At 31.6% G+C, this 21,641-nt stretch overlaps 1 protein-coding gene across 1 annotated transcript in view; it reads right to left on the bottom strand.

Annotated features, from left to right (window-relative positions):
* LOC129231484 (putative hydroxypyruvate isomerase) overlaps window positions 1-21,641 on the bottom strand; it is a 75,779-nt gene that overhangs the window by 33,984 nt on the left and 20,154 nt on the right. The window contains exons 4-5 of the mRNA XM_054865813.1: window positions 12,264-12,339; window positions 4,668-4,717 (exon numbers count right to left, since the gene is read on the bottom strand). Coding sequence (XP_054721788.1) covers window positions 4,668-4,717; window positions 12,264-12,339 — 126 coding nt within the window. The remainder of the gene's footprint in view (window positions 1-4,667; window positions 4,718-12,263; window positions 12,340-21,641) is intronic.

A 21,641-nucleotide genomic window follows, 5' to 3' on the forward strand; every position in this document is an offset into this window, starting at 1 on the left:
CCATGGGTGCAAGTTTGCTGATGTGTTCAAGACGGAAAATATTTTCAGCTCTCCCCCCCCCTGCCCGCATGCAGGCTTAAGGAAAAATTTATGCGTATTAATGTTGTAGATTTTACAATGCCAGGTTTGGAATCTGTTTTTTTCGATTTAAATTTTAAGCCTTTAAATTGTAATATTTAAGCGTTTTGATATCATAATTAGAAAAAATCTAAAATCCAGCAATAAGTGGAGGGGGGGGGGAGTCTGGGGGACTCTCCCCAGAAATTTTTCAAATTGAAGTCCAAAAAACACTATGGTAGGCCATTTTGGTAAAGTTTTGGGAAAGGAGGGGTTCAGGAACTCTTACATCAATTATTCCAAACTGATAGTCCAAAAATAACAATATTGGGCAGCTTTCAAAAATATTAGAGAAAGGGAGGGGAGGGGGTGCTCTGGGCTCTTCCAGAAATCGATGTTTTAAAAATGAAATTGTACTCCATCTTTCATAACGTTTATAAGCTTTTTGAATGCACTAGGGAAGGGATGGAGTTCAGGAACCCTCCTTCGGCAATATTTCGAAATTGAAGTTCCAAAAATGCAATTTTAGACGATGTTGGATAATGTTAGGGGTAAAAGCGTTCGCAGCGCCGCACCATTAGTTTTTGCCGATCGTAAACATTTTTATTGCAGCAATAAAATCGCTTAGGACATAAGGTTTTAACTTCCGCAACATAAATCAGTTCTGATAGGAATGTCCTACATAAGGTAGCGCCAACAAGCCAGAAATGAAGGAAAGGTGGGGGAAGGGTATGGCCGGCTAATGATAATGAATTGGCACCATTCCCCCACACAGTCTTCATTTGAAAAAGAATTCTTTTATAAGATAGCAGGTGTTGAAATTAGCAATAAAAAATCGCTTCAGTAAAGTAGATATATTTTTTAAACAAGGTATCCTTTCCAATATTCCTTTAAATTTTCAGCATCAAAACATTTTCTGAAGAGAACTCCCGAAATCCTTCCTCTGAGTTCAGCACAAACGTCCTAAATTTCAATTTTTAAGGCTTCACTTTCTAAATTGTTTTGTAGGAATAGCACCCCTCTCACCTATAAACATGACTTATGACCGCCTAAAAATTTTAATACTTTAATTTTGGAAACTTTTTGAAAAAATCTTCCTACACCCTTCCCCCTTAAGCCATCCAAAGATAGCCCAAAACAAAGCTCTTAAAATTTCAGAAACTAAAATGTTTCGGGCTGGGGGTGCGGAATACCCCCCCCCCCCTCTCATTGTGTTTACTAAAAGCAGTGTAAGTTTTTGTTTAAGATTTATTTTTCTATTGAGGGAGCAACTCCCTTCCAAACATCGCCAAAGACAACCCAAAGTTTTAAGACTTCAATTTCGAAAATGTTTCGAGAAAGACCCCTGAATTCCCTAACTCTTAACTCACTCAAAAATAGCCAAAATAGCATTTCAATACTTCCCCCAGGGAGAGAGACCCCCCCCCCCCCCGAACTCTTTCCTCTAAGTTCATTAAATTTTACTAAAATTTGCGGTAGATTACCTAAAGCTGAGTTCTGAATACTTCAGCTTTGAATATTTTTTGGGAAAGGAGAACCCCGAACCCCAAGACGGTTCAAAGTTGCGCTTTTAAGACTCCAGTTTCGGAATTTCGCCTAAAGAGAGCCCCCTCCCTCCCTCTTGACATTGCCAAAGACAGCCTAAAAGATTTAAGACTTCAATTACAAACAGTTTTCAGGAGAGGGTCGCAAATGCCCTTTAACTTAAGTTATTTAAGTATAGCCTCAAATAGTTTTTAATACATCAGCTACAAAACATTTTCATGTTAGAACACCAAAACCATCTCTCATAAATTCACCAAAGGTTGCCTAAATTAGTGTTTTTAAGACTCCAGTCTTCAATTCTTTTTTAAAACCCACTTTTATATCATTAGAGACAGCCTAAAACTTTTTGACTTTTAAATTTTTAAGAGTTTGCAGTGGAGAAATATCAAACCACTCCTAGCTTCAAAAATATTTTCAATTCAGTTTTTCCATATTTTATACTGTAACCCGTGAGTCCCCCCCCCCCTAGATTGTCCAAGATATCAACGTTTTAAGACCTCAGTATCGTGAGTTAATTTGCGGACAGATTACCCTCTTTGCAAGAGCAGCGTTTTTTCGCAAACTCGTGCTGCCGTTATTTTTCTCCTTTCCTTTCTCTCCCCCCCTTCCCCCCACCCGTATTTCCATTCTAGCGAGTGTTCGATTCAATGACATTAGAATTTAGTGATTCCTCAAGTCTGTCAAAAATGCAGGAACGGTTTGCCCATCGGTGTTTCCAACCAGCTTGAAACCCCCCCCCCCCCGATTATTTCCAAAATTCCCATTTTCATTAAAATCTTCAAAATCCTTGATAGTTTCTGTTTTACCTGGTATGTGGACGCCCTTTGCTGTGGCGAAAATATTTCATCTTGTCAGCAATCACTTTCAATCGGTGATGCAGATTCAATTTTTAAGACATTTTAAGAGCGTACATAATTTTCATTTATGCATGTAAAGTTTGCAAAAAAAAAAACACACAAATGAAAAAAAAAAAACGAAAGGATGATCGAAAATAGCATGAGAAAAGGCTAAATTTTCAATTAGAGCCGATTGCTTCGAAAAAATCAGGGAGAATAGCGAGCAACTCCTCGGTTTGCAATGCAGTGAGTTGGAAATAACAAAGCTATACCTAAAAAAAGTCAAACGGTGCGAGCCGAAAAGCCACTCCTCCAAAAGCACGTTGCAAACAAAACAAGCATATGGCGCAAAACCGAGAGAATGTCGAAGTAAATTCGTGGTTATGGAATTATGGAGTAATTATCATTACTCTTAATAATATATATTTTTAGTACTTTCTTTAACTATAGGTAAAAAAAGTATAAACCTTTGTTTTATGGCCTTTGTTTATCAATGGGTTTTATATTTAATCGTTTGTGAGACAAATTGCATGAAATTTATTGTTTTACCCTTACCTTTTCCCTAAAGAACAAATAGGGTAAATCAAAGATTTGGAACCTAAGTTAGACCACCCCTAAACAAAACCACTACTAAACAAAAAACAGCATAAAAACCGGTTCACTAAGTGAGACGATATACAAAGTTAATAGAGTACAAATCAATTAAAATGTGAGTATGATATTTGAAGAGTTCCCTCAATTTCATCAAACATGAACTTGATTAACATTAGACCACCGAGGAACTATGCTGTTTCAAACAAAAAAAGACTTTTCCTTATCCGTACAGGCAGGGGCGTGCACAGAAATTTTGGAGCCCATCACAAATGACTTTTCCGGGCCCCTCTCCATATTGTTTACCCCTATATTTCACCGTTAGTTACAAAAATATTGGGCCCCCTGCAGGCTCGGGGCCGGGCCAACAGGAGTGCCTTCCCCCTCCCTGTTCACGCCACTGGGTACAGTGTCTTCGAGTATTTATGGAACATTGTACAAAGGAAAAACAAATCCAACGAGTTCAGAACCTCCTCCTTTTTTGAAGCCTGCTAATTAATTTCAAATTGAACTGGCAGCATCGTGAAATAGTAAATACAGAATATTGGTCAAACTTCAGAAATCATACACAGTTATAATGTATATTATTAAAGAATATAAATTAAACCGTGGGGGAGGGGTGTTCTGTATTCAATATTCCATCAATTGAATGCTAAATATATTTAAAAATTGGAATATTAAATAAAGAACTTTATATTTTAGTGCCTAAATAAAGTTATTTATTAGTAAATAAAATATTAAGGTAATTGATTCAACTATTAAAGTAGCAAAATATATTTAATTTCCTGTTTTGCTACACAGTAATATATACATTAGTAACACCTATAATAAAAAATTACCATGCGGCGCAGCGTTGAGAAAATTAATCATCCATGTTCCGCGAGAATTAAATATTGTTCAAGAGAAAGGCAAAAGCTTAGGTGTGAAAATACACCGATCACAGCAAAAGCACGTGACCGTGACGTATGAAATTTAAAGTTTCTTGGATTTCTCCAGGACCCTTTATCAGTTCCAGATCAAATTACAATAGGACCATCTAGGAAGCATACCCTTCCAAACAAAAAAAAAAAAAAATCAAATCGGTCTAGTAGTATTGGAATAATTCAAAAACACACATAAAAAGCGCAATACGAAATCATAACCTTCTTTTTTGAAGTCGGTTAAAAATCTTCATAAACCTAAGATTAGCATTGGAGAAAATCAATGATCATTCTTACTTGAATCAAGTTCCCCACAACAGAATCTCATGTTAAAAAATGGTTAAACATGATGGTGAATGCAATATTATTGATGCTATTGATGTAGAATCATATAATAAAAAAAAAGAGGCTGACTTTTAAAAGCATAAAAAAATGCATAAGTGGGCAAGTAGGTTAAAAAATATTTAAAGTAAAACTAGAAACACTGCATGAAATTTTTTGAAAAAGTGTGGGGTGGGGCCTTTTTTTAGACTTATAAAAAAGTGAGAGGAATGCAAGAATCGCCAATTTGGCTTTTAGAGGCCCAATTTTTAGAGAACACACAGTTTCAAATGGAAATAATAAATCTGTCATTTTGTTCAACAGAAAGAAAAAAAAAAGAGTACTACACAGCATTATAAACGAGTCGCAGACATTTAATAAATTTTTAGAAACTTACTAATAGAAGCTTGATATTAGGACGCTGGATCTTCTCCAGTAATTCAATGGCTAAAAAGAGAAAAAAATGTTGATTTGTGTGTATGTAACTATAGAATTGATATGGTTATACTAATTCATCTAATGACATGGCAAGTTTATAGATTGCAGTTTAGGTAAGCTACCCTACCTGTCAACAGGATTCTTCCTCTTAATTTACTCATTGAAAAAATATTTTACAGCCAATTTCTCCAATTTTATAAATTAGCACAGATGGAAGTATGCTTTTTTTTTTTTTGCTCTTGCTTGAAAAGCTATTTTAAAAAACTACTAACTGAAATAGATTACAAAGAAAAACTCAACTATTAAAAATATAAGTGCATTGGTGCCACTGAAAAAAATTACAAGATTTTTTTTTCAGAACTAACACAGTCTAGTATACTTATTCAATTACTAAACACTTAAATAATATCCAAGTACAGTCTTATAGGACATCTGTAGTGAGATGGTACAAAAAAGGCACTTTAAAAAAAAAGTTTTGATTTTACCTACTCTTCTGTTTGGTTCTATGTAAAAAATAATTATTGTAACGTTTTAAGTCATAACTTTAACTTAAAACAGACAATGAAATTCTCTTTCACCTTCTGCTGTATCTTAATGAACTGTTCTTGACCTAAAGTTACTTTAGGATTATTTAACTATCTTTTGGTTGTCTTGCTATAGCTTGACAAACTTGAGGTATGTTTGAGAATGAAAATTTCTTTACTTTTATCACTTCACCTCTCAATTTGGAGTTGCAAAAGAAATTATTTTATTCCATTTCAGTACATGTGTTATTCAGTAAGTTTTAAACCATATATCTGTGACCGTATTTGTGTATAGAGTTAGTGTTAATTTTATATTTTATCCAGTGAGCATGTTTTATTTTAATGTGAGGGTGCTTTAAATATTAAATAAAGAAATTTAAGTTGTATAGTCATAGCTATGATGTAGTGCTGAAATATTGCAATAAAGTACTTTATTAGAAAAAAAATGAAAAATATAGAGCATTTTTTGAACAATACCTTTTAGTCCAGTCATGTACCAAAAAAAAAAAAAAAAAAATCTTAAATTGCAAAGCACAATGTAGTTTTGATTTTTTTTTTAAATGTTGTTTTGGTCAGTTAGGGTAGAGTAAATCTATGGTTGCAGTTTTCAAAAATCTGCTTGCTCCGTAATTTGTGAAAAACTGAAAATACTGAACTTTTTTTAGCTTTTAATTTTTTAACTCCTAAACTATCCAACTTGTGATAGATACTAAAAGTAAATGCCTGTTATTAGTCACATTAAATTTTGAACAACTTGAGCTCAAGTAGCGCTTTGTATGACCAATAGTTTAGGAGATATTGTACTTTAAAAATGGGCCATTTTTGGCAAAAAATAAAAAAACTATGCTTCGATCACATTTCAAATCAAATATCTACATAAATTCCTACTTTACAAGAAACAAACTAGATATACTGTTACAGTAAATTTGATTGGCTTTCATTTAAGTCAAAAACGAAGTTTGTAGAATCAATAGTTCTTTTGCAATCTGAAACAAATTATCAGAAAATTTCATTTTTAAATAAAAGAAACGAAACACTTTTCAAGACAATATGGAAGATCCTATTCTAAAGAACTGGGCAAAGAATGGTGTTACAAGATTCTAATGTGTATTTACATAAGTTATCTGTATTGGGAAAACATGCCAGTTAAGAAGAAAAAAAATATAGGCCAATAGTTGACAGACTTCTGCAGTAATGCAAACACCCCTCCCAAACAACAGAGTTTGCTATATATTTTCAGCAATTCCCCCAGAGCTCAGCTTTGCAAAGCCAAGTTTTTCAAAACCATAACCTGAAACACCACACCATAACCTGAGCACTGATTAACACAGGCAGTTGATCCACTTTTCTGAATCCAAAACTTTCAGGCAGAAGTTTGCCATCCCAATGAAGAACCAGAGTACAGTGTAGCTAGAATTCTGTTTCTGCTTGTAGGAGCATATTCCTTGCGAGCTCTTTTCCTCGATCTCTGAATTGTATTTCGTGAAAGAGTGAGAGCAGAAGGATCATGTTCCAAAGCTGATACAACTGGAACTATCAAGCAAAATGGTTTTCTGTCAGATATCTTGTTACGATGTAAAGAAGCAGTAACATGTGATGTGAACAAGTGTGACTTTGGCATTGATTTTCTTTTTTTTGACATCATCACAAGGAGTATTAATTTGATTTCCTGTAAAATCATCACCACCTCATAACTAAGAAGTAGAATTCGTGGAATCACTGATTGAACAAGAAGCTGATGGTGAAGCATTTTCTCCTTATAGACTCAAACTTCGTTAACACGAACTTCTTTAATGTGAAATATCGCTTAGCGCGAAATAAATGTCACACCTCATCAGATAAAGCTACAAATTAGTGTTACATCAATCGCTTAACATGAAGAGGATTTAGGCAAAATCCCGCATAAGAAGAAGAAAATTTTGAGCTCTTGAAAAAAAAAATTAAAAAAAAAAAACAGAAAATTAAAAAGAAAATCCCCATCCATTTTCATGAAATTAGTTTCGAAAGTTGAAAGATATGCACTTGGAAGCAAGCGATAAGGATGGCAACTGAGAAGATTTCTCTCCTTACTGAAAAATCATAAAAAACTCTTTGCTTCAAGAAAGTACAAACTTAGCTGTAGACTATGCTTACAGTAAAAAAGTTTGGATGAACAGTGAAATCTTTACCAAGTGGCTGATAATCCAAAATTTAAAATTTCATCGTGAAAAAAAAGAGAAAATTGTCTAATTCTGGACACCTGTTGTGCCCATATAGACGTTTATGGTCTAAAAGCAATAAATCGTTTTTTTTTTACCCACCAACACTGCAGCAAAAATGCAGTCTTGTGATAAAGGAAAAATCAAATGTTTGAAAATGCACTGTCGTAGAAAAATGTCCCGATTAGCCATTGCCTGTTTTGACTTACTTATGTTTCTTACTTAACTGAAACAAACAAATATGATGCTTGTGCGGACATTTTTGTACAAATGTACTTTGGTTCTTCTATTTTCCGAGTCACAAAAGCAAATAATTTGTCTGCTCACACAAAATCCGGTAAACGTGGAAATTGGTTAATGCAAAATTCGGTTAACAAGAAACATCTTGGTGTCCCTGTCTAACAAGGTTTGACTATCTTTCACTTTTCTTTTTACTGTTTCATTTTAAGGATTCTCTTCTGCTTTTTAAATACATTTTTTGTCTTCATTATCTCAATGCATTTTACTATCTTTTCGTATTTCTATTAGAAATCAATCTTCTTTGATATTAATTAGATTTAAAGCATCAGTATGAACAATATCAGAAAGAGAACCTAATTTGATCTTGAACTCACTTTAGTCGAGTTTCTGATGAACGTCTCTTGTTTTTTTCAGTAAAAGCTATTTACAATGAATGTTTTCAAGTTTTTCTATTAAATGATTTACAAGCATTGTAAGGATGAAAACTTTCTGCCATACCTGCATTACTTCTTGAATTGTTATATGACTGGCATTTCTAACTGACCTTATTTCTCTTAAATGATAATGAAACTGCTGGAGAACTTGCTTTACTGATCAGAAAGGTGGGGGGGGGGGGGGGGGTGATTTTTTGTTTAATGTACTTCCTTTATGCTTAAAGAGTTTAAACTCGTGGGTTCAATAAAAATACTTCATTGGTCAAACATTTTGCTTAGGTCATTTCAGTAACATGAAATATTTCTGTACTGTACTTTTGCTTTTAAAGTAACAAATAACATAAATAATCAATTTGCTATCTCAAATTAACTATATATTGAAAACAAAATTAAAGTAAACAAGCATTATTTTATGTTATGAAGTGCTACAGAAGTAGCTTCAAAAGTACAAAAAAATAAATGAGTCCTAATTTGCAAAGAGAAAGCATCTGCTATTGAAATGTTAAGTTTAAAAACTGGGAGCAAAAGGGAAAATGATATAGGAGTAATCTTTCAACAAATAGTACACAACGAAAAAAAAAAGACACACATATACAAGACAAGTATATGGTGCTTTGTATTTAGTGCTTAGCTTTAAGTGCTGTTAGATACAGCTCATAAAAATGCTAAAACCATTCTGTCTAGAACTTATTTGTTGAAAAAACATCATGACTAAGAATAATCCTTTTGGAGGGAGAAGTGATCTTCTCAATCTAAAACTTAAAAACAATGAAATGAGAAAGCAAAACAAAGAGCAGAAATGAAAAGTCACTAAGCCCTATCATTTAGAAAGAGTAGAACTCTAGAATTTTAGGAATGTAATATCATGCACATACGTAAAAAAGCAGGGGTTGTTTTGGTCTTTATTCATTCATTTTTTGTAATCACCCTATCCAATAGATAAAAAACATTATTTCAACTAATATTTACATGTTGAAAAATAAGAGAAACTAAAAAAATCCATTTTGCAGAAGACTTCTTTTCAGTCTAAAACTCGAAAATTGTGAGAAATCCGGAAAAAGCAGAAAAATGAAGAGCGTTTGAGCACTATCTTCCATTAAGAGTAAAATGCAGAAATTTTAGGAGAGTCATCTTAGGCATATATAAATGTAAAAAAATAGTTGGTGTCTTGGTCTGTAGCAAGAATTTTTTGAACCACCCTACCGTCCAGGTTCATCATATCAAACGTAAAACTTTAGCGGGAAAATTATAATGAAAGAGCCTCCCAGTATACTTTAAGTGCAATATTATTGAATAACTGTACTTATTTAAAAAATCATTCAAGCAGAGAGAATGGAAAATAGGGATACACCTGGACGTTAACCAAAATGCTTCCATTTTTTATCTTAGCAACTCTACTCCCAATTTCAACGCAAAAAATGCTAGTCTATATTTACAATAGATCTGGAAAACAAAAGAATGTATTCAAAGGATTTTTTATGTACAGTGAAAAAATTCATGGTTTTTGTGAATCAATCAATTTTCCCCTAGTTAGTGAGCATACTTGTGTAATGAACAGGTTCTAATGAAACTAGTGGAGAGCCTGAAAGAACTAATCCGTAGTTGTAACATATGAAGCAATTCAGTTGTGGGCTTTCTTGGTAAGTTTAACGAATTGTATTCATGTTAAACTTTATTGGAGAACAGGAATGGCTCTGGGACGTTTGTACTGTCTTTGGATACACCAGAACGACTGCACGCTAGAGCAATATGATTATATTTGACTTCTCAACATCAGAGTGCTCCAGAAGAAACTGTTTTCCAAATCCTGTAATAATCGACACCTCAATAACGAGTTGCTCCCTAGGTTTGGGCGAGGGCATTGATAAAAAAAAAGAGAAATGGATTGAAACAGTATCCAAACCACCATAGAAAAAAGTACATCTCAACAGGTCATGATTATTGAATGAAAGAATGTGTATCTACTCCTTCTTATTTATTTGTTTTTGTCTCAAACATTCAAAATATTTTCTTCCATGAAAGTATCAAAGTCCAGTTAATTTATATTCTGCTTCATAAATTTTTTTTTTTAAACCGAGGAAAAATGGAATAGCTCATAGATTCATACACTTTCTTCACACAGTTAGTTAATTTGATACCACAAATTCCCATGCCTGGCTAAGAAAAACAAAACTCTGCAGTGTTTTTCAAATGAATCGAATTGGTGTTGTGTTGACCAGGCCACCATAGCTTTCCTTCCTGAAGTGAGTTACGAAGCTTTAGTCGAAGTTGCAGAGATGGAACTAGTTGCTCTGTATGGAAATGAGGCACCCATCGATATCCTGCAACAGTATTCAGTTCCACCTGTTAGTCAAAGCAGCATGTAATGCAACTGTGAACCATTTTTGCTAGTCTTCAACCAAAAGCGTAGCTTCATTCCATTTGTATTGCCGGGGTACCCCGACAAGTAAACAAATGGTTTGAGAAAGAGAAAGATGCCTGGGAGTGGAGTTGATCGAGGACTCTGCCGATATCCTGCGACAGTATTCAGTGTCACCCATCCACAACATTAAACAAACCAACCGCACCCGTCCTTTTCAGATTTCTCTCATGTTAGTACAAGAAGGGATACATAGGAGAATGTAGTTGTTGCAAAGCTGGTCTTAGCTGTTCAGCTTTGTGCAATCTGCCATTTGAAAAGACTTCCCACAACATATTTGCCCTACTAGTTGACAAAAATGAAATGAAACAAAGAAAAACAATAAAATGAAAAAAAATCGACCAATTACAACCTTTTTTTTTCAGTTCGGGAGTACGCTTGTACCTATCAAATACCATAAAACCCAACACATTAAGTTTAGTTAATTTTAAGATATGTTTCAATGGTGAAATTAACACGTAAATAGCTATCAACTGTTAACCTATTTTTTTTCCCCCATAACCGCCGTGTTTGCCAACAGACATAACTTATATAAACACATTTTAGAGTCTTATTGTATCATTCTTTGCCCCCTATTTTTGGAATAGAATCTTCCATATTGTCATGAAATGTAATTTGTCTCATTTTTTCAAAACTCAAATTTTTCAATTATTTGTTTGCTTTGCGATTGTTAAGCAACTATTGAAGTACAACATCTCCTAAACTATAGGTCTTACAGAGCACCACTTGAGCTTAAATTGCTTAAAATTTAACAAGCTTTAAATAGGTATTCACACTGAGGGTCAAAATTTGGATAGTTTAGGAGTTAAAAGGTAAAACTAAACAATGTTCGAAAATTTTGCTGTTTTTGCGAACTACGCAGCACGCAGTTTTCTGAAAACAGCAAACTTTAGGTTCACACTACCCTAACTGATCCAAACAACACATTAAAAAATCAGAGCTACATTGCAGTCTAATATGAGTGGATTACTTGTCCAATGACAAATTAAAATTTCCAAGAGCTAAGTCTTAAAATTTTATTTCACTCATATGTAGACTGATTAAATTATAAACCAGTCACAAAAACATGGATATAACTGAAAGATCACTGGAGAATAATTAAACATAAAACTTTAGTTTAAAAGACAACAATGGGTAGAGCACATTTAATTTACTATAAATGTTAAATAAGCTAAAATACTCAGCATGAAAACTGCTCAATATGGCTCTATCGGGTTAAACAACATTAGCTAATTGGAGGACCTTATTTCTACCACTGACCTGAAGGAGTGAGTCCATTAGATTTTGAAGAACAGTTGTCTTCAAGGATCTATCCAACCAGTTAAACCCCGTGTAGTGGTAAATACAGGAGTCCTAGGAGTAAGTAATTGACACCAAATACCTGTAACTCAGCATTTAGCATCATGTTCTGAACTTTTCAACAGACTCATACCAGTCAGTGGTAAGGAATGATTTTCCAATTAAAAAACATTCTTGAATAGTATAGATGTTATGCTGAGCAGTTTCCATGAAAAAGTTTTTCTATTATTCAACACTCATATGTTTTTCTGATCACTTCACCCATTGGAGAACTTTTGAACTTAACATTATTAGTTAATAATTCTTCAGTGCATCATTGGAATTGTCCCTAGTTTTCATTTTTCAATTTAGAAATCTTCAATCATTTAAGATTATTCAAATTAAAAAATTAGTACACTAAAAATAATATTTAAAAAACAGCTGAATAGAATGAAAAAATACCTTTCTCAAAAGATGATAGAAAATAATTATTTTTCACTCTCGGGCTCAAAGGCTCGATGAGCCCCACAATTGCATGCTAATAAAAGAAAGACAAAAATTATTAAAAAAAAGGAAAGGTAACTAACAAGTGATATACATATAATATGCATGTATAGAGACCAACACAAATAGATTACCAAAGTTGAAAAAGTATTATCTCCTGATTTTCAAGGAAAAAAAAAAGGTGGTGGAGGGGGGGATTTAAGATCTTAAATAATCAAATTTATATCTTCAGGTTTAGAAAAGCATATTTATTCATTTTTCATTAAAGATACTAATCATTAAAGATCCTCTAACCCCCCTTTCTCTGAGATATTTCTGTTTGTTTGAAGACATAATTTTATCAAAACATACAAGCATCCACTATAATATTAAAATCTGTTTGCGTCCGTCTGTCTGTCTGAAGATCTATCTTCTCTAGAACCACTGCGAATCGGGAGTCAAACGAGATACCGATCAATTCGAAATTTTCCAAAGAAAACAATAGGACCAATCTCGTAATTGTGCAACTTTAATTAGCACAGATATTAATTAAAACATTAACATAACGTTATTCAGGAATTTTTATTTCTTTCCTGTTGCCATTTTGCATATGCGCGAGCAAGTAAAATTCTAATTGTTTTAAAAGAGATTTTTTTGGTTGCTGTCCAAATCTTAAAACAACGTTTCCATCTAGAATTTCATTTTAAATTAGTTTAAAACTGGTTGCCCTATTCGGACATAGCCTTTATTTTGTCGTCTGTCCATTTTTTATTTTTTACATTCAACGTTCTTAACTCTTTTCAGCATATGAAAGTTGTTTCTTTAGCTATGTTTATTGATTGTAGTGTAAGTTTATCATTCACCGGCCTCATATTTTGCTACACTTAGGATGTGCTACTAAATATGTTTATTTTGTTGGACTTTTTCCCGTCACATGGGTGAGTTTTCGAATTGTAATAACTCTCTTTTTCCTTCCTGTTTCTATTTTCGAAATACAGTTTGTATCGTTAAAAGAACATGTTAAATTAAGATTGTTTGAATTTCTTTAAGTGAAACAGAGTTGAACAAAAATATTGTTTTTAAGGATTTTAACTAAAGCTTAATTCAAATCTGATGACTTGGTATTAAATTAATGCTGATTGGTATTTATTAAGTCTTGGTGCTTTAGTTTCACGTAAGCAACCAAAAAGTATGCGTCATTTTATGTAAAAAGCTGATCGTAATTGTACATAAAAATGTTTCAGATATAGTCTATCAGATTTAATTCAGTTTAAAGTGAGCACAGATTATAAATGATAACGCATGTATTTTTATCTTTTGTGCTAATTGAAATTACGCATAACTTGCATTATTGATAACTATGATTAACTTTAAAGAGATTTTTGCCAAAAAATGCTCTACTGGTATTTTGCAAACCTTGCATTATGCGTATTTATTTACTACTTAGCGCTTTAGAAACTGATGTCAGAGTAATGCAAAAACATCAATTGGACATCTCTTTCGTTTTTTACGTAGCCCGTGCAACCCCGGGCACGCGGCTAGTTTGTATAATAAAATTGTAATATGTAAATAACCCAGTTAAACAAAAACTGACTTCATATTTTTTTCCTAACTGTAAAGCTAATACTTTAGTTAAATTCATCGGTGCATTAAAAAATTTTATAAAAATGTTTACTTGGTTCTTGCATTTTTTCAAGTGTAGAATATATATATTTATGGAATTATTACAACATAAGTTCCAGAGATTACAAACTAAAATTTTTTAATTAACCTGTAATGTGTTGGTATGCATTTTACATAGTTCAACACACTCCTAAGTGCATTAAATCAAGTACATTAGTACCTGTTTTTATTTATGTTTTCGTCCAGGAAGTGCTCTTTTAAAGAACCAATAGAAGTCCTTAATCATTGCTTCCCAGAGGAATAGAAATTACTTTCCACATTAGTCAGCACATGTTTTCCCCTTTAAAATCAACGCATTTCATTACAAGTAAGGTATTTCAAGGTATCAAAAATTTATTTTCTTCAAGAGCGAATTAAGAGAGGCATGCTTCCCTCTGTAATCAACCAAATATTTTCTAACACCGATTTTTAAGACATTTGTTCACCAATTTGATGTTTAAAATAATGTTTAAAGGTAATTTTAATTGGAGACATTATATTTTTTATTTATTTTGAAGTAAGTGCTCAAGAACTTGCCTTAAATTTACATTTTAAAAAGGTCCCTTTGTCTGGTTATGAAAAGCTATGCCAATCCGTTATTTATTTCAAGCCCACGATAAAATTCACCTTGTGACCTAGTGTCAGACAAAACCCATTTAAATTGCATCTACCACTCGCTTTTATGCTCATTTTTCTGCAAAAACAAAGTTCTTTAAAATCCAAAAAAAAAAAAGAAAAAAATGATTTATTCAATTAAGGATATCTCTGAAATGAAAACCAACTAATTCCCACAGGCAGAGCTACTTAAATTTGATAAAAATTACTCAGAGAAAAAAAATCTTTATCTCCACAATATACAATTCTCCATCATTAACTTCGTTGAGTATTTGCTTGAAGACTTTTTATGTGATACATCTATTACAGGGGTGGAAAGTCAAAAAAACATTTCTGCATCAGCTTTGTATCAGCAAAAATGCCAATTTTATATCAGAACGACGTTTTGTATCAGGTGAATTCAGTTTTGTAACAAAATCTTTAATTTTGTACACTGTCACTACACAATTTGAAGCAAATACAAAACATTTATAGCAAAAAAGTACTTCAATAATTTTTTAAACCCAATTTGGTAGCAATATTGTAATTTTAAAAAAGTGTGCAAAAACTACTTCTAGACAATATACGATTAATCATAATACATACCTAACTAGAATCTTAAGTTAGTTCTATGGTTAGTTACCAAAAGTTGATAGGTCAAATTTGACCATGTTCTACTTTCCCGATCATGATATATGTTTAGAGTGGTATGTCCTATGCCAAGATTTGGTTTAATGAAAAGAATATGAACTACCAAACATGATAAATGAAAAATTATCATATAAGCTTTGTGCTACAATATGATTAAAGTGAAAAAAACCAACGTAAATAAAGCACAAATTTTGAAGAAAATACAGCATATAGCTATTTCAAGGTTCCATTGCAGCCTTGAAATAGCTATAAGCTGGATTTTCTTTAAAATTTGTGCTTTATTTACGTTGGTTTTTTCACTTTAATAATACCAAACATGATATAATAAAACTTACATGCAATTCTGCACCAAAATTTGATAACTCTAAATGTCATGTTTTGTTTTCACTCTCCTGAAAAGTTGACAAATTTGACACATCAACTGTTGGGAAACAACCACAGAGTTGTTTCTTAGTAGTTGTTGCAAACATTTGTCACACATTTATTTATAGCATTACATGATACAAACAACAACTAAAGAATTTAGATTAAAAAAATGCCTTTTGTATATTTATTATGTACAAAGCTAAAGAAAGAGAGAGAAAACCCTTCAAAAACATATTTATAAGCAGTTTCTAATTATTACAAAAAAAAAAAAAAAGACAGAGTGGGGAGGGGAAGGAGCTGCTAGTAGCTAGTATAAAGATGTGTTTCTTTTTAACTTTGGAAACAAAAAAAAAAAACTTTTTTTTGGAATTGATTAGCTGACTTGAAAAGTAAAGTTTTTGGGAGTAAAAAACATTTCTATAATAGTAAGATTTGAAAATAAAATGAAGTTAAAAAAATCGCAATGAATTACAGATTTACTTAAAAGAAATAAAAGTTTTATACCTCAACATGTCATGAATATAATTTAGAAACCATTACATTGATAAGTTATTCACACATACATATCCAAACTTATAGATCCTATTTAAGTTTTCTCATCTTGCATTTATATCTGAAATTTTTCTTTTAATACTTGCATTAATTTCCAATTAGCAGTGACGAATAAAATTTTGAAAAAAAAGAAAAATGAATAAATAAATATATAAAAGTTCCTCAAGCTTTTAAGACTTTTTCAATATTTACCTTTGAAGGTTTTAAAAATCCTTAAAAAAGAAACTAAAAGTGTTTCAAAATTCAACTAACCTACTGAAGAAATTATTTATCAACATTTACATAAAAAGAAAGCTCACTGATTGTTTTCCGGCAATAGATTAACATTACTTTTGACTTTTTTAAGCAACTCATTTTCAGGAGTAACATTTCATTGGCTGAACAAAAAAAATTAAATAAAAAAAAAGGATGTGGACTTCATATTACTGTTTTGTATGTCGATTTACACATTAGCCGCCGTGACCACATACATATTTGAATTACATTTAACTTCACTCAATGTCGACGTGTTTCTTTTGATATGTTCGAATTTCCCTAGGTACCAGAGAAAAATTTTCTTACTTAACATTGTTAGCATCCAATTAGATAATGGATTAAATTTTTGCAAGGAAAGCTATTCAAATCTCAGGCTGATCTGGAAATTAGGAAAAACTACTACTTTAGTAGTAGATGGTCGTGGGCACTTGGAACAGCTTACCGGAAGAGGCGGTAATGAACAAGGAAGTGGATAGCTTTAAGTGGGCCATTGATCTTCATTTGGGGACTAATACATTAAGTAGGACCAGCCTAGCTGAGCCTAGAGCCTGTTGCTGGTCATCACATTTGTATTTGTATAAAAATAAACTATATTTTGTTTTATAATTTTAATGTAATAGATGCAGGTATGAATGACAGCTAGTAGATAATGTGCTAAAGAAACTACTTTTTGAAATCTTTTTTTTAAAGAAATGGATGTATGTGTATGCGTTGGTAGAGATTATACTGCTTGAATGCAGTTGTTAAAAAATTAACTATTTATTCATTCAATTTCATATTTTTATAAACTCTTAAGACACTTTTTCTACACATATTATTAAATTATACGTAGGGAAATGTGCGGCAAAGTGAAATAGCTAAGAGAACTTACTTTTTTTTCAAAATGAACAAATTAGAAATATGTGCTTGAAAATTACAGTATATAAAGAAAGAACAATGTATTTGAAAATTAAACCTGCATTGAAATATTATTTTTTATTTTTGGCAGTAAATTTGTACCTCCAAAAAAAGGTGGAAAATTTTCACTTTCTTTTAATGGGACAAAGTCAAAAATTATTGTAATATATCATCATTATTTTCTATTGTATCACGATTTGTCCTTTTAGAATTTAAACTTCTTTTTCGGCAACACCAACACTAATTCAGTTAAGCTTCTGTTCTTGTAAATAAAGGTTTGTTCTTTTTATCTTGTATTCATCAATGTTCTGTTCATGAAGTAATTTTCAGATAGAGCATTTCATCTTACACAGTACTGCATTATTATTCCACAAGTTATTATAATAATATTTTGTTTTAATGAAATATTTTCTATTTGAGTTTTAAAGATATTATTGATCAAATAAATGAGCAAAATTAAAGAAAAGAATTAATTAATGAAAAGGAAAGGAAACAATAAATGAATTAATGAATAAGTTAATGTAAGAGAAAAAGTAAATGAAGGAACAAAATTGCGAATTAATAAAAAAAAGTAATTGAATGGATAAATAAGGGAATAATTATTAAATGAAGTGTGGTAAAGGAAGTAATGAATGAATATGTAAATGATTTGATAAAGGATTGTATAAGTAAATGAAATAAACTATTTCACTTTGCCCATCTGCTCTGCCCCGCATGTACATGACTAACTGTACAAAGCATTTAAAATATAAATAAGCATAATGTTAAGCAAATTAATACTGCACCAAATATTAGTAGGTCTAAATTAATATTTAAAATGTTAATAACAAGAACTTTATCATTTAATAATGATAAAACTAATTTTTGACTTACAACAAAATATTACAATTATAAGTCATTTTTTTAAAATGGCTTGTATTATCTTATTCTTTGATTTTCGAGGTATTTTTTTCTTGACTTAAGTAGACTACATACATTACTACATAGTTAAATATTACAAGATAGGTGGCGCTAAAAGCAGATTAAATATTTTCCCATTCCATTTTGACCGATATTTCACTTTTCCCCACATTCCCCTGCATCTTAATTTTATTCAAAAAATGAAATAATAAAAAATAAGAATTAAAAAAATCCAATTTAAAGTAACATAGGTGAAAATACCCTTCACTTTTTAAAATTGTTGAAAAACTTACAGGATGCAAAAGGATTGAAACTTAAAAGCACAGCACGCTATTTTTGGCAAAAATAAGCAATTCTTTACCCCCTCTTATACTTATATCCATCCTTTTAGATTTCAATGACAAAAAATGAATGCAACAGCAATTTTTTTCTTTGTAGAGATTGCTTTCGGATAATAAAATCATATTTTTTGCGTAAAAATCGTGAATTCGGCCGTTTTGTATCACGTTGTATCAGAATTTGAATATTGGCGAAGATTTTCCACCGCTGCAATTACAATTCTTCAAAAGCCATAGAATGAGAAAAAGAACTTCAGTTTTTTTTTTTTTTTTTTCATTAGTTATTACTTGTATCCAATTATAAATCTTAAAACTACTTAGAAAATTTGTATTGATAGAATTTTAATATGATTTATCACATAGGATGGCAATGACATTTTTTGTAAAATTTTACAAATTTAACCCTTAATATCTTTAAAACAAATGAAGATATTTTCTTAATTGTGTTAGTTTGACAAAAATATGTATCTTATTTCTCTGTAAAATACCAACCTGCACATGCTGTGAGATGTTGAAATGCAAAATAATGCATTTCTGGAAAATTGTGTAAACCTTGAATGCCAGAATATGCATTACGCCAAGTAATTAAATATTTAGTTACAATACCAAAAAAAAAGAAAAATTAGAATTTTGACACCTTGAATTCAAAATATGTTTTTCGCAATCACGAGTGTGTGTATGTAGGCGTGTGTTTGTGTGTGGAGAGTATGTGTGTTTGTGTGTAGGAGGTATGTGTGTGTAGGCATGTGTGTTTGCATAAATGTGTGGGTAGTTGTGTATATGAATGTGTGTGTGGGGGGGGGGTATGTATATGTGTGTGTAGACATGTGTTTGTGTCTGTGTGCAGGCATGAATATGTGGATAGTTGTGTGTATGTGTTTGTGTATATGTGTGCATGTGCGTGTGTGTATGTATACACGTGTGTGCAGGACATGGATGCAACCTGGAGACCGCTTTCGCTATAGGAGCAGCATCGTGAGGAACCGGTCGACGGTGATGCTGCAGAGGGTGGCGGTGGGAAAATAAAATCAAAGGACATCAAAACAGTCAAATAAGAACAATAAGCAATCGTGATTGCTCAAAAAAAAAAAAAAAAGAACAATTCAAAGATAAGTTTTTGTGCCTGGAAAAACTTCTTTCAATGATTACAGACATAACTGGGATGTATATGAAATAACTGAAATCACTCAGATACATTTTCTTCAAATTTACATATTGTTTGTTATACATTTAAAGCACCGACTACCTCTTTGTGGGCACATATGCAAAAGAAATGCAACAACATTGCTTATGATCCGAGTAGGAATTTTTAGAAGCATGCACTTATGTTATATTCAATACCTCCTCCAAAACCCTTCCCACAACAACCTATTTTTTTTTCCTTGCATAATAAAATTTCCTTGTTAAGATTTAAAAGTAACTGCAATGACCTGGCTTTGTAGTCAATAAGAATGAACAACCTCTCCAATTGCAACAAGGAGGATTATCTCTTCTTACTGGTTGGATGACGCAATTTAACAAATAATAGGGGAATGGTGGGGTTAAGTGAAATGCTTAAGATGACTGAGTTTTTTCAAAATTAACAAATCGGAAAATTTTTTTTGAGAACTACTGTCATAAAGAAAGAACATTGTATTTTATAATAAAACTTACACTGAAATATTAATTTTTATTTTTGAGAGTAAACTTGAGTCTCCAGAAAAAAAAAAGGGGCCGGGGGGGATTTTCACTCTTTTTTTTTTTACATGGCGCAAAGTGAAAAGTGAAATATGTTTAACAAAATACTTTCCATTTGACTATTAAACATATTTTTGATCAAAAGAATCAATAAAGATAAGGTTGAATTAATAAATGAAAAGATAATGAAACAAAAATTGAATAATAATGAATAAATCAAATCCACAATTGAATGAATAAATCAACTTATACACCAAGAAAAATAAATGAGTGATTAAAAGAATGAATGAATAAGAAAATAAGTGAATAAGTATAAGTGAATTCTACTAAATTAAGGAATGTAAATGAAGTAGTTAATAAATGAAAATGTAAGTGATTTATATTAAATGATTGAGTGAGTAAATGAAACAAACTGTTTCACTTTGCACCGTATGTACTAGACTAATTGTACAATTTATTTAAAATACAAATAAGTTCAATATTAATTAAATTTTTGCTGCACTGAATGTTAGGCGACCTCAATTAATATTTAAAATCTTAACAAAAACTTTATCATTTCATAGTAACAAAAATAATTTTTGACTTACAATAAAATATTACAATATTAGTATCAATTTTTAAAAATTGCTTGTATTACCAAATGCTTTAATCTTCGGCGAAATTTTTCTCCTGACTGGAATAGACTACATATGGGACTGTATAGTTAAAATAAAGCCAGATAGTCAGAGCAATGCAGAGTAATTATTTCATCATTTCACTTTGCCCTATGTTCCCCCACTATTCTTAAAAATTGGCACCAAAATTATTTTGCTTAGAATTCCAATACTCAAAATATATCAGATTTAAATTACTCAGGGGAAAAAAAAAGAGCTATAAAACATAGAAAACTGCACTGAAAAATAAAAGCAAAAAAAGTCAAGATGAAAAAGGTTGTAAAAACATCTTTATTTGAATTAAAGGTGCAGTTCTTACATCCAGTAGCTAAATTATTCATGTTTTTATCACTTTTTATTTTTATTTATTTATTTTTTTTTTTTTGAGATATGAACAAATGCAGAAAAAGCAAATTTAACTTCTCTGTAATCAGGCAAACAGGTACCATGTAGTTTATTAGAAAAAAATATAAAACTTTGCTTTGGTATGATAGAAATATTGACTCACAATAGGGAAGTTTTCGATTTTTCAATTTTATTTTTATATGATAGAGTAACATGTATGAACATCATAGGTGAAAAAAATTTTGCGATACGATAAGTAGTTTTTTTAAAATTAATTTTTAAAGTTCAAGCGCCTGTGACGTCAGATGGCATAGGAAGTGACGTCCGATAGGAGAGAAACGCTAGCGAACCGGTTCCCATGTCATGGGAGAAATCTAAGAACATGCATTCGACTTCGTAGATGAAACGTAAAAGGCTTATCTCCTCGCGTTTCTGGAACATTAAACCTCTCATCCTCTCGGAAATAT

Source organism: Uloborus diversus, chromosome 10 (assembly GCF_026930045.1).
Source record: "Uloborus diversus isolate 005 chromosome 10, Udiv.v.3.1, whole genome shotgun sequence".
Taxonomy (NCBI): Eukaryota; Metazoa; Arthropoda; class Arachnida; order Araneae; family Uloboridae; genus Uloborus; species Uloborus diversus.